Source organism: Mya arenaria, chromosome 5 (assembly GCF_026914265.1).
Source record: "Mya arenaria isolate MELC-2E11 chromosome 5, ASM2691426v1".
Classification (NCBI taxonomy): domain Eukaryota; kingdom Metazoa; phylum Mollusca; class Bivalvia; order Myida; family Myidae; genus Mya; species Mya arenaria.
In genome coordinates this window covers 54,055,360-54,069,994 of record NC_069126.1, presented here as the reverse complement: position 1 = coordinate 54,069,994, position 14,635 = coordinate 54,055,360, and the positions used below count along the sequence as shown (strand labels likewise).

At 34.1% G+C, this 14,635-nt stretch overlaps 1 protein-coding gene across 1 annotated transcript in view; it reads left to right on the top strand.

The window, feature by feature from the left end:
- The window catches only part of LOC128234658 (hemicentin-2-like), a 56,609-nt gene extending 46,715 nt beyond the window's left edge, over positions 1-9,894 (top strand). The window contains exons 12-18 of the mRNA XM_052949033.1: positions 43-336; positions 918-1,052; positions 4,242-4,263; positions 4,767-4,855; positions 5,149-5,164; positions 5,472-5,542; positions 7,318-9,894. Coding sequence (XP_052804993.1) covers positions 43-336; positions 918-1,052; positions 4,242-4,263; positions 4,767-4,855; positions 5,149-5,164; positions 5,472-5,542; positions 7,318-7,373 — 683 coding nt within the window. The 3' untranslated portion in view covers positions 7,374-9,894. The remainder of the gene's footprint in view (positions 1-42; positions 337-917; positions 1,053-4,241; positions 4,264-4,766; positions 4,856-5,148; positions 5,165-5,471; positions 5,543-7,317) is intronic.
- Positions 9,895-14,635: the final 4,741 nt, after the last annotated feature.

Genomic DNA, 14,635 nt, shown 5'->3' with positions numbered 1-14,635 from the left:
CGTAATATTGCATTGGAATTTGTTAATCTTACTATATTCCAGAGGTTCCAAACATTCCACATAGTTTACATGTTTCGGATAGCGTAACAAAGTCATCCTTCACCATTGTCTGGACTCCGGGGTTTGACGGCGGCCTTCCGCAGACATTTTTTGTTCAATACAGGGAAGTTCTACACTCCAAATGGATGGAAGACAAAGCAGCAAATGATCGATACAATTATACTCTCAGGAACCTTACACCAGGCACTACGTATGAGTTGAGGTTGTATGCTGAAAATGATCTTGGGCGATCTCACGAATCAAGCTTGATTAAAGTGACTACTTTGACCGATGCAGGTACTATCTATAAATAGAGGCATATTCATAACAATGTTATTTTTATTAACCCTTTTTTGTTACATTTCATCTATTCGCAATCTTTCCCAGCCTAACGTTCATATAGTATAAAAACACGAAATAAGCATACCAGATTCAGGCACTATAAGGTTATCTAGTTATGGTTTGCGAATTCAACTTAGTAGGTAATATACTAACTGTTAACTAGATAAGATTCGTGTTTCCACTTACCAAGTGGAATTCGCGAATCATAAGTAAATAACAAGTTGTATAAATATATTTATAGATAACTGGTAACACGAATCTTATCTAGTTAACCAGTTTTTATGTTACTTATTAAGTGTAATTTGCAATATCGGGTTATTTTATGGCAGTAATATGCCACCATACTTAACCAGTACTTTTAAGGTTGCTTTGTTATTCTTATTGTACAATAAATATGCACATATGGATCACATTAAATACTTTTAAATAAATCAACTCACATTTCAAATTTAAACTACTGAGCAAATAAGTTTGAGAGAGCATAGATAGTTTTAATGAGAGTTACACATTTAATTTTAAAATATGACTTCGTATAGAACAAAGTAGCATTGATGGTGCTGTTATTGGCGGTGCTGTTGGCGGAAGTATTGGAGCGGTCGTGGTCATAGCTGTGGTCGTGTTTATTCTTAGACGAAATTACACAATGAATTGCATCATTTCAAGAAAGAGAGGTATACCAATAATGCCTTAAAATACTTGAACAACAAATACCTTATTGGTTAATCAAGATTCGCAGGGTAAGTGCCATAAAAAGTTAAAACTCTAACGTATTTTCCATGAAATTGCAACAAAGAAACCTGGAAACAAGTTGCCAATATTTAAGAATAAAGCGTGTTTGCGTGTTTATTTGATAAAACGATATTTCACGAATTGTCTAATCTTGATTATTCAATCAAAAATAGGGCAAGTCTTATTAAAACACATACGGAATATATGGTGAATGCGATATTTTTTACCAATGCTTAATACAACATGGATCATCGGAGGACAAAAGGACAAATTTGTTCACGAATAAACTACCTAATATCATTTCGTTATGTTCATGAAACAGGATACTTTTTCGAAATATTCAAACAACAAATCGTAATAGTCATGGGGAGACATGTTGTTTTTCTCTGTCCGTTAGTCAGTCTGTACGTCACACTTCTTTTCAGCTCAATAACTATAGAATGCTTAGACCGAGAAACATCATACTTGGTATGCAAGTTGATCATGACTAGTTAATGACCTTTACTGATTATGGGGTCACTAGGTCAAAGGTTAAGGTCGCCGTGACCTCGAGGTGAAAAAACGGTTTCCGCTTAATTACTAAAGATTCCTTGGGTCCAGAAACTTCATACTTGGTATGTTAGTTGCGCATGACAAGTAAATGATCCCTATTGATTTTGAGATCAAAAGGTCAAAGGTCAAGGTTACCTTCAGGTGAAAAAACGATATGTTGGCAGTAACCTTAAGCTTAAAAATAGTTTCTGCTCAAAAACTAAAGATCCTTTGGGTCCAGGAAATTCATACTTAGTATGCTAGTTTGTCATGACTAGTAAATGAATTCTATTGATTTTGAGATCAGTAGGTCAAAGCTCAAGGTCACCATGACCATGAGATGAAGAAACGGTTTCCGCCTAATAACTAAAGAACGCTCACACCGAGGAACTTTATACTTGGTATGCTAGTTGATCATGACTAGTAGATGACCCGTATTGATTTGAGATCACTAGGTCAAAGGTCAAGGACGCCGTAACCTTGAGGTGAAGAAACGGTTTCCACTCAATAACTAAAGATCCTTTGGGACCAGGAACTTCATACTTCGTATGCTAGTTGATAATGACTAGAAGATGACCCCTATTGATTTTGAGATTAAAAGGTCATAGGTCAAGGTTACCTTTAAGTAAAAAATGATATGTTGGCGGTGACCTTAAGCTTAAAAATGGTTTCTGCTCAATAACTTAAGAATGATTGTACCCAGGAACTTACTACTTGGTATTCTAGTTTGTCATGACTAGTTAATGACTCCTATTGATTTTGAGAAAGGTCACCGTGACCTTGAGGTGAAGAAACGGTTTCCGCTTAATTACTAAAGAACGCTTGTGCCCAGGAACTTCATACTTGGTATGCAAGTTGGTCATGTAGATGATCCCTATTGATTTTGTGATCAGTAGATCAAAGGTCAAGGTCACAATGTTCTTAAGCTGAGAAATGGTTTCCGATCAATTATTAAATAACGCTTGCGCCCAGGAACATCATACAATGCAAACTTCGTTTATATTTTCCAAGATTAATCAACAACACTATTTTCTCTTCACTATTTAATACGAGTGAATAAACCAAACTTCATTGTTGGTTCGTCTCCAATCCAAAATTACAAATTTCATGTCCATCATTCATTTTTTCTCAGCTACGACCACACAATAGGGGAGTCAAGGGCTTTTTTTAAAAAAGCAATCTCTAGTTTCATTATGCACTTTATGTAAGCATAATGATGATATTTCAGTCGATGATTACCATAAACATTTACTTTACAAAAACATAGCTACATAACAAAATAACCCTTAAAATACATTATATTAATGGAACTTCTTGACATACGCAGTGAATGCAACTTAATGCGCGTCATTAAATGAATAAATATGCATGTTTCTATGTTATTCTTTTTTCGACAAAAAAAGGTTATTTAAGGTATGCTAGACAAAAGGCAAGCCTCGTTACCGAACAACGCAGTTGCATTTTATCACATAAATGAAAAACTAATTTCCCACATTTTTACAAATATATATCAGTTTAAACTTTATCAATATACTGCATTCCGAAGTTGTATTAAAAACAAGAACAAAATATTTAAAAATAACTACAAAAAAAGAACTTTCATTCGCATTGCCTGCAGTATGAATTGACCCCGACATATCGACATTTTACCTTAAAGTGTATTTAAATGCCATAAGTAACCTGAATTTAAGGTTATTGCAATTTCCAGTCACATCCAGATATCAAAACTCTTGAACAAAAGCGTTCTACAAGTATCCCTAAAACTCCTCAAATATCAAATAACTGGCGTTTTTAAAGCCAAACCGCCAGTCAAATATTTAATAGATATCAATTGTTAACTTATTTTTTGAAAATTATTTTTTACCGTTTGCAAAGGTCACACATTAAAGAGTATTCGAAAAGTCAGGCTTAACAAAGAAACATCCCTGATAAACGTCAACGAGTAGGTAAACATTGAAGTTTATATACATTTCAATTATAATGCAATACTTCGTTCCACTAGCATTGAGATTAGGCACTACAACATACTGTCATTCTGGTTTTGCACCATTGCCATTTATGAAGGATGATTACTTGCAGGTAGTATAATGAAATATTCTGTGATATGAGAGCATGTGCTAATATTTTTCAATTCAGAATTCTTTTCCGTTTTCGTAGATTTGTTAAAATGTTGTATATTTTATCCAGTGAGAATAACTTGAAAGCTTATTTGTTATGTTTTCATTTTACCACAATGTACCGGATAAGAAAACAGCAGGTTGCGTTGACCATTCAAATAGTTGGCTTAGATAGATTTAAACAAGTTTAAGCGTATTAGTGATACAGAGAAAATTTTAAGTTGTACAATATGTGAATAAACTTCGTTAAAACATAACACAGCATTGGCATTATTAAATGAATGAACAAACACTTATCGCAAAACCGGACACTGTTTCAAAATTAATTGGAACCCAAAAACACTTTGTTGAAGAATTACATTACAAGCAAGATATTTGCCTTTTAATAGCCCCAAAATACCTCTATGTTGTTGTTCATGTACTATTTATATTTGCCTTGAGTGTACATGTGTCCCTGTCACTTTACCAAACTCTGTATTGCAGGTATTCCTGACGAAGAACCCGAGTAAGTATTTGCAATGTTATGACCAAAGGTTTGTGAAAACACGCCGAGAGGGCTTGTTTGTTTGCTCGACCCTGGGTTTGTGTCTCAGGGCAAAATATAGAATACAACAGTCACGGAGTTGTCGGCCATATAATAAACATCAAAGTTGTCGTGTTTAATTTCTTTCTTTTTTGAGGATTGTCTTTACAGTAAATAATGATAGTTGTACTTTTCTTCTACTAAATTCTCTGAAAGTTTGTATCTTTAAACTCGTCGTGTTAACCACGAATATAAACACTCTTTCAAAAATAACGAACATAAACCTTTTTATAAATTGAATCAAGGAAGGTAATGCATGTTCCTATAGCGCACTAATTTGTTCCGCATGTCACTAATTGAGTAGGTTTAATTGAAAAGCACTGTGATGTTACTCCCTCATTAACAATTTATTAATTTAAGATACTACACAACTACAAGGGCTTATTAAAAACAGAAACGATACTGCCGTTTTCCGACTCTTTTAGATCCGGTAGAAACAATCCTGGATATAGCGCAGCTCAGACGTACGAGGAGGTTTCCATGACAAATGAAACATCAGTTTACGACGCTCTTAGTAAGTTTCACATGAAAATATCGTGTAATTGATATCGTAAATTTACAAATTACGTACATTTAATGTTAGCATATTAATTGTATACTTATATGCAGAGTATAATTGTGTGAAATTGGAATTATTATGTCCAAGATGTTTTACCAGTTGTATATGATACCTTGATATTCATCATAAAGAATATGTTGCTTACAATTGTAAATCATTGTTTATCTTGACATTGCAAAATAAATATTGTATTTTTTACACTGGTAACAATCGTAATGTTTATAATTTTCTTACTGTATTTTTTACAGAAGATGGGGACAGCAGGTAGGTGAAGCTAACGAAAACAATAAACTGAAACCTTTAGACGTTTTAATGTGTGTATGTGTGTTTTGAAGGGCATAATTCTCAAGGTGTCTATGTTGAATTTGTGACCGACTGTAGATTCTGATGATTGAACTTGACATTTTGAAGATAATTGACGTTTCGCATAGTGTTAGATATATAATATTTCCATTTATTAAAGGATTGACATGGTGTCAGCAACATGGTCATTTAAAGTTTAAATATTTGGATTTGTTTCTATACAAAAAAGTGGTAAAACAATGTGTGTGATTTTTTTCAATCCCTACAGTTCGCATGTGTACACTCCGTTGGATGAGTCTACTTTAAAGTCGAGCGCATTCTACGAAAATACGATGAACGGTATGACAGTTGTTCTAATTTAACGTATATTAAACGATTATTTAACTTCCACAGAACTTGGTGTATTTCAATTTCTCCCCCAGGTTAGTGAACCATCAATATATCATTAAAAACGTTCTCAAAATATTCTTTCTTTAAAATGTCCTAACTATATATGATATATAGGATCTGACACGAGTTGTCATTTAATACAAGATTTTATTAAACGAGTTCATGAAATTTGTTAGTAAGCGAGCCTCTGGCGAGCTTACTAACAACTTTCATGGACGAGTTTAATAAAATTCTTGAATTAAATGACAACGAGTGTCAGATCTTTTTTATCACATGCTTAAAACGGTGTTTTTATTACCAATTAAGTTCCACTTTCTGAACCGATTGTTTGACAGCCAAAGTACTCAGAGTAGAATGTCAACGATGCGCCATATAAATAGTTCCAAATTAAAATGACAAAAGTAACTAGCAGTTATCAAGTTTTAAAAGCTGACAAAGCGCTTAACAAGTCACACATACAAAAGTGTGTAGTAAAATATCCAACAACATGAATAACGAACGAATTTAATCAAAAAACCCCAATAAGTACACAATTTGATGACGTCACACTCAGAGTACATGCATTTACGCGGTTTATGTGACCTACATCGGTCTGTCAAGTTTTCTGTGTGCACGGATTTAAAAGTTATTCGCTGTCGCTTTCTACGATGATTTTGCAGCGTTTTCTTGGTGTACATGGTGTTTCACAACATGCAGATGATAACGGCGAAGCCTTACTCTGTACTGCAAGGATGTTGCTGTTGAAAAAGTTAATTTCCACCAGGAATGTTTCCAAAGAACATGATGTTCTAGCCGCCATGGGATGTGTAAGGAGATGTCTGTGCTGCGGAATTCGTATTTGTGTTTTCGGTAACCGACAGCTGATTAAATTGGCAAGCAAATGGCATTGATTGCATATTGCTTGTGTTGGTCAAGATGGAGATGTTTGAAATGTTCTTGTGGTGTTTGTCACTATTGTGGCTGTATTTGTTGACTGACTGGATATTTCTGTGACTAGTAATCTGCATTATCTGGTTGGCGGAACATTGTTATCAGAAAGTTTGTGTAAAAGATGCTTTCTGGCACTATGATTCGTTAGCCATTTCTCTCCCGAAAGTCTTACAGCTTCATTATATTACGGTAAGTATTTGTTGGCATTTAAACCATTTTGTTTACATACAATGCGGAGGGATATCTAGGTTGCGTGTGATTAGTCTGACCAATCGAAATGTCTGATATGTTATCTTACACATGTGTAAGATAAAAATATTCGTAATGGGTATATTACACGGAAAACAAGGGTAAGCATGTGATAAATAATTGTTTGCTTGTTCTACGTCAATGCAAATTGACCCAAACAAAAGCTGGAAGGTTTAAAGCAGTGAAGCAAAAACTAGATACGGTTGTATTGTACAGTTCCTGCAATATGGGTCGCTTGTTTTCATTCACATAAGAGAATGAAAACCAAACACCTAAAATATGAAAATTCTGAACATGGGTATGTTGATGGTTACTAAATAAAATGCATTGGCAGACATAAGCCTCATGCAATAGCCACATAAACGTCGGGCAAAAAAGTTTTTTATATACTATTTTAAACGACAGTGAGTTTTTCATTTTCAATTGTGTTTTTTTATTAATTAAAAAAGCACCATGTCTTCGTTACGCTTGACTTCTAATACAATTATAAACGCAGCAATTTGGTATCTTATTTGATTTTTTCTATCATTTAAATTTCATTTCAGAGTATCCCGTTTACAACAACACGGTGCTAAAAAATCCAGTACAAACGATGCTTTAAATGGAACAAACTGGGCCTACATATGACGGCATCAGTTCTTTACGTACAATTAAGTGAAACCCAAGGACAAACTTGTGCCATTCTATACGTATGCATACTGTGTTTTGTGTTTGCATGTGAACGTTTAAATCTCTATTTTCATACGAGCTTCATTAAAACCCTTACCTTTAAAAAGAAACATAATACAAACAGATAAAAACTTTCGCTTACGGGATAATACAAACAAGGAAAGGGGTTGCATAAATTTCATAGTTAGATTAAAAGGTTGTAAGATAATGCGAACGCATGCATACTGTGTTTTTGTGTTTGCATGTGAACGTTTATATCTCTATTTTCATACGAGCCTCATGCTTACCTCTAAAAAGCATCATAATACAAACAGGTGAAAACTTTCGCTTACCGGAGAATACAAACAAGGAAAAGAGTTGCATGAATTTCAAGGTTAGATTAAAAGTGCAGGCTTAAAAAATGAGTTTAGCGTGCTTTCCTTATTATAGTAATTATAGGTAATCATATAATTAGAAACTGTTTCGTATATATGTTACAAATACAATATAATTGAGGTTAACATACAATAAATAATTTAACTAACTACATGTATAAACATTTAAAATAAACTATTTATTAACTAGTGCTTTAAATTTACTGTTACATTATTATACATGAACTAGAAAATACGATCAGTAATACTTTTTTCTACAAATTAACTCAAACAGTGGTTATAACGCTCGATATTTTGTTTGCAACAAAATCCACAAATCTTTAAGATAACAGTTGCGCCGCGGACAGAGTTGCGAACGAAATCGGTAAAATCCCATATATATTTTCCCGAAGACCGATATTTGTTTCATAGTTCATGGATCGATCTCTCCCTGTATCAGCTATTAGGCGGAGATTAACTGATTATGAACCTGTCAATGATTTTTACGTCGCCTTTGAAGCATTGCAAACATATTGGGATTACTTTGTCCGGCGGCGTCGTTACAATTTTTGTTTCCAATCAACAACTTATAAACAATGCTGTGTACATTTTTCAGCTACTGTTTACATTTAAAGCCTCATCTGATTAAAATCAATTACGGCTGAATGCTGATTTACTTAAATAAATGCATTGGAACACTTGATATAATCGCCTTTTCATTGGACAGAATATAATGTTGAACACTAAATATTAATATATGTTTTGTTGCAACTATCCATAATATTTCTACATTAAATACTGTATAATATCATTTGTTAAATATATTAACTTATTGTTAGCATATTTAATGTAGGCTTAGAACTTCATCACTTATTTGGACGTAAATGTATTGGCACACTTGATAAAACCACCTACTCATTGGACACAATATTAGTTGACCACTAAATACAAATTCTGAGTTGCAAGTATCCATGCCATATTTACATTTTTGTACTGTATATTATCACATGTTGAATATATTGATTTGTTGTATGCATGTATTATGTAGGCTTAACCCTGTTTATTGTGTCAATGTGTGTGGTGGATATGATAGCATACGTACTTGTTTAAACAGATATGATTGAAATATCATTTGTTTTTAGATCGCAGCCTTAGCCTCCAGTGAAATTGTGCCTTAGTCAAACAGAATGCACTTTCGCGTTTTAGTTTTTTGGGATAGAAACAGATAAATGTCGCACTCATTGTGTACATTTGAATTTCAATAGCTTGTAGGAATATTATCTGGATTTCCCCATGATAAATAGAGCCTATGCAAAAGATCTATCAATGTGATAAATTCAACCATTTTAGGAATTCTGTTTAATGTGCGAGTGCCGTAAAAGTGATTTAAAGAGATGATCGTTTTCGTACCTGTTTTGCATGCTTAAGCACTTTATCAAAAGACATGTTTCCATATAGCTTTTCTTTGCTCCTTACATCAAATAAGTACTTATATATATGTGCGTTGTGACATCAAATAAGTATTTATATATATGTGCGTTTTGTTACTGTCTCTAACAAATGTATGATACATACAGGTTATATGATGTGCTGCATTTTAGAGAAATTTACTTCTTTTTTTCTTTCCTGTTTGTTATGATTTTATTAATCAGAACATAATATTTTTTCTGTTATACATGTAAAATTCTCCCGAGTGCTATCATGCCTGGTCATCGGACCATAGAAACGTGAATCGGTGTCATTACGTTATGTGTTTATTCATTGCCTTGAGAGAGTAGGTGCTCAGAGACAAGCAAACATAAAGCCATCTTAGTTAACAATATAGTTGGTTTTCAGATCAAAAGCGACATGATGAATTATAACATGCACATGTGTATAAAGCTAGTTTATTGATTAATCTTGAACTTATCGGCTATTCGTTTCTTCAAACATGAGTAATTTGAAATCAGAGGTGGCAATCATAAGTGTGTTTTAATTTCTATATACATAAATTAAGGTGTTTGTTTTTGCTTGTATATTTTTGAGTACTTAATTTAATTCGTTGCAGTGTAATCTATATAATTAGTATGAATGGTGCTTGAATAAAAGTTTTCTTCTTTAGTTTTAGTTTTGTGTTTTAAATTTGTAGCATACTACTTGTTAATATCATTGAGTAACTGCAAAGTATTTCGTACTACATTTTCACGGACCACCCTGACAATACAATTGTTTAATATGCAAAATACAGGGCCAAGCTAATCACCCAAAATAAAACGTTGACATTGAATAAAAGAAGTATGTTTTGTGACGTATGCAATATGGCGGACATGCCGAACATTTTTGAAATCTTACGGATAAAAACCTATTTGTTATAGTATAAACCAAGCAAAAACACTTTTTTACAAATAGAAGGATTGAAAAGTGATTTAAGAAACGTTTTACTAAAAATAAAATCGGATTATTTAGTGTTTTACTGGACTTATAGACAAAAACAGTTACTATTCAAATCAAACAAAGAACACAAAGGATTTTCCCGCGAACCGCAAATCCACAGATAAAGCCTCCTAAGAGCGGGTGGTGATTGAGTGATTGAGTAGCTAAGTTCTGGGTGCTGTTAACTTTATTTTCCGGTACATGTTTGCCTGAAAATTGTGTATTGAATTGGATTATATGTGCATTCTGGATGGTATCTTCCGTTACGGCCACTTTTCACTAATTTCGGACACATACAATGTTAACACGAACTTAAGTGTGGGATGCCTTCAAAGAAAAAAAAAACAAAAAGAAGAGGAATCTATCATCCCCGGACAACCTCGGCACCCCGGTTAAGCGCACAGTCCCACATAACCCCTCTCCGGGCAGCTCCCAGTTTTCCAGCATGGCGTCCCCTGGGCCACAAGGTTACGTACAGCCTCTGAACATGTCAAACTCAAATGCAATGAACTCTTATCAATCTCAAACAGCGGCTTTTTTTACCCCGCCACCCCCTCAGTACAATATGCAACAGCTACCCGCAGTACCCACGGTACCGCCGCATTGCCAGCCTACATATCTGCAATCTCCAGTAGCCAGTGACAATGACAATTTCAAACTGATATTTGAGCGGTTTAACTCTCTCGACAAACGTCTATCAAAACTAGATGTGATAGAAAAGCAGCTCTCCGATCTCTCTTCAAAACTTTCCTCAGTTGACAACCGTGTTTCGTCTCTTGAAAAATGCTCTCGCGATCAAGGAACGCTTATTAAGGAAATTGAAGCTACACGTGCATACGAATCCTCTCTGTGCGACGACATTACAAAAAAGCAGTCCGATTTCGACAAGTCACTTAAGTCTGAACAAGATCGAATCTCCAAACTTGAACGTGAATTTGCTAAAGTTAAACAAGTTAACGAGGACGTTACCCACCTCAAATCTCGCTGTATGAGGAACAATCTGTTATTCTTTGGTTTCCAGGAGCGCGCATCTCCTGATGATAGGCGTTCGGAAGAATATGTCAAGCTCCTGCTCGATTATTTCCGCGACACACTTCATATTGCCGATGCTCATGAGAACATCAAAATCGAACGAGCCCACCGAATTGGTAAATATGACACTTCCAAAAAACGACCAATTGTCGCAATGTTCAATCATTTCCCGGACAAGGTCCTTGTGAAACAGAAATTCCGTGACATGGATGCACAAAATGGTTTCAATGCCACAGTCGGCGGTGATAACTCCACTCGGATCCGCTGTAGTGAACAGTTTCCTTCAGAAATCCAAGAGCGCCGGAGTTCCTCATCCCTGCGATGATCAAGGCCCGTCAGGACGGCAAAACGGCACACCTGTCATGTGACAAACTTTTTATTAACAACAAAATGTACACGGTTGAAACTATCCGTACTTCGGGCTTTAGCTAGGATCTTGGCCAATCACAACTATCTTTTTTAGTTTGGAATGTCCAAGGCATTAAAGCAAAACTTGACGATTCAGATTTTTTAAACTTTGTGTCTAATTACGACTTATTATTACTTACTGAGACTTGGAACTCTAAAAAAACTAATGTATCTATTGAAGGTTTTGATTACTTTAACTGCCCAAGACCTAAATTTAATTCAAAAGCTAAGCGCCACAGTGGTGGTGTTATTGTTTATATTAAAGAATGCTACACAAATTACATTGAACTAATCGAACTATGTGATAAAGGTTATATTTGGTTTAAATGTAAAAAAGAATTGATAAAATCAATTCGTTATGCTTACTTTTGTGTATGTTACATTCCTCCGCATGATTCTTCTGTTTATAGAAATGTTAACTCCACATTGTTTGAATTTGATTTTTTCGATCAGCTTAACTCATGTATTCGTAAATACACGAGTCTCGGCGATGTGTATTTGACAGGTGACCTTAATTCACGCACGGGTGAGCTCCCGGACTATATACCTGAAATACACCTTGACCAATATATTGATTTACCAGAGTATAGTCAAAATGCAAATAACCTACCACATAGACGTAATAATGATAAAATATGCAATCAATTTGGCACACGACTTTTATCACTTTGTAAAGAGAATGATCTTTGTATTCTCAATGGCCGTTTAGAGGCAGGTAACTGTACTTTTCACGGATTGTGGCGAAATAAACCAACTTCAAGTCTTGTGGATTATATTATCTGCAATCACAATAGTTATGAAATTATAAATTAAATGTATGTTATGGACTTGACAGAATTCTCGGATCACTGCCCAGTTTATTTTTCTTTAAATTGCACTGAACTTGAAATAAATGATACTTGTCATGAATATGACAAAATTATGTGGGATACTTCCCGAAGAAACATTTTCTTGCAATCACTTACAAACAAGTCTGAGCTGTTTGATAATATAAATACAAAATTATTATCCAATCAATCCTCGACTGACGATTGTCTGCAAAACTTTTCAAATCTGATGTATGGCATCTCTTTAAATTGTTTCGGGAAGACTCTACCGGAAACAGAAATACCCAAAAAGCGTCTTGGTTTGATTAAAGCTGTAAAAGCGCGAAACGTGATTTCTTGACAGCGAAACGCACTTATGATCATAATCATACTGATGTTAATAAATTACAGTTTTTAAACGCTAGGAGTAAATTTTCTAAAACAAAACGCAAAGCTAAACAAATATTTTATGGGGCAGAAAAGAAAAAGATATCATCTTTAAGTAAAACAGCACCTCGTAAATTTTGGAAATACATCAAAAAGTTCAGCAATTCTGCTAAGTCATCCACTAATGTATCTGAAAATTCGTTTTTTGATTATTTTTCAAACATTTCAAATGAAGCTGAGGGTCAATTTAACATTAGAGACCATAATATATCGAGAGACGAAACTCTCTCCATTGATTTTCTCGACTGCGAAATATCAATAGAAGAAATTGTCAAAACCATAAAGTCGCTGAAGCGGCACAAAGCCTGTGATTTTGATAGAAACGTTGCGGATTTTTTCATTGACAGTAACGATTTTATTTCGCCTTATCTTTGTACTCTGTTTAACTATATATATGATAATTGTGTTTATCCGAAATGCTGGACTAAAGGCGTAATTGTCCCTATTTTTAAAAAGGAGATAATACTAATCCGGCAAAGTATAGAGGCATTACTCTAGTAAATGTTACTGCCAAAATATATTCACTAATATTAAGAAATCGAATTAACAAATGGTGTGAAAATAACAATAAATATTATGATGGTCAATTTGGTTTTAGAGATGGTCACTCTACAGCTGATGCAATTTTCCTTCTTCACGCTTCTATACAAAAAGTCCTTAACAAAGGTTCCAAACTGTGGTGCGCATTCATAGATTACCAAAGAGCTTTTGACACAGTTAATAGAGATGCATTATGGGTAAAATTGATTAAATCAGGTATCAGCTGTAAAATGACCAACATGATAAAGTGTATATATAGCGACATCCAATCCTATATAAAAATAGCTAGAGACAATAGCTATTCTCAAATGTTTGATGTTACAATCGGTTTGAAACAGGGGGAGCCTTTATCTCCCCTTTTATTTATATTATTTATAAATGATATATATGAAAATATTGATTTCAACTCACTCTGTACTAAAGACCTTGAACTGTTATCTATGTATATGATACTATTTGCTGATATGTTATTGTGCTTTTTACTACTGATGCAGCCAGTCTCCAAGCTCAGATTAACTCTATTTTTCATTACTCTATCAAATGGGGTTTGAAAATTAATGTTAACAAAACAAAAGTTTGTATATTTGAAAAAAAGGAAGCAATATAGAAATATTGAGTTCTTTATAAATAATGAGATTATTGAAGTTGTTGATAATTTTACGTATTAATTTTATGTATTCAGGCAATATGTCTAGTGCTGTTAAGATATTACATGATCAAGCCCTTAGGGCATATAATATCTCCTGATTTTGTTCGATCGAGTCAAATTAGATGTCAAGACCAAGTTATCGTTGTTCAATACTATGATTGTGCCTATTCTTGTATACGGGTCAGAAGTCTGGGGAGTTTATAATTTTAAAGAAGTTGATAAACTGCAAGTTCGATTTTTAAAGCATTTACTTTGTGTCAAAAAACAGACTCCTAACTATGCTGTATACTGTGAATTTGGGGAAATACCATTATCTGTCGTTTGCAAGTAAAGGGCAATCAAATTCTGGTTAAAGATTATGAAAAATGGTGACTCTCCGATGAATTATATGTATCTCGATCAGTGTAATAATATTAATGGCCCTTGCTGGGCGACTAAGATGAAATCTATTATAAACCATTTAGGATTAAATTTTCTTACTGATAATTTTGATGTAAATGCCGAATACTTTCCTTTGTTAAAAGCTAGACTCTGTGACCAGTTTATC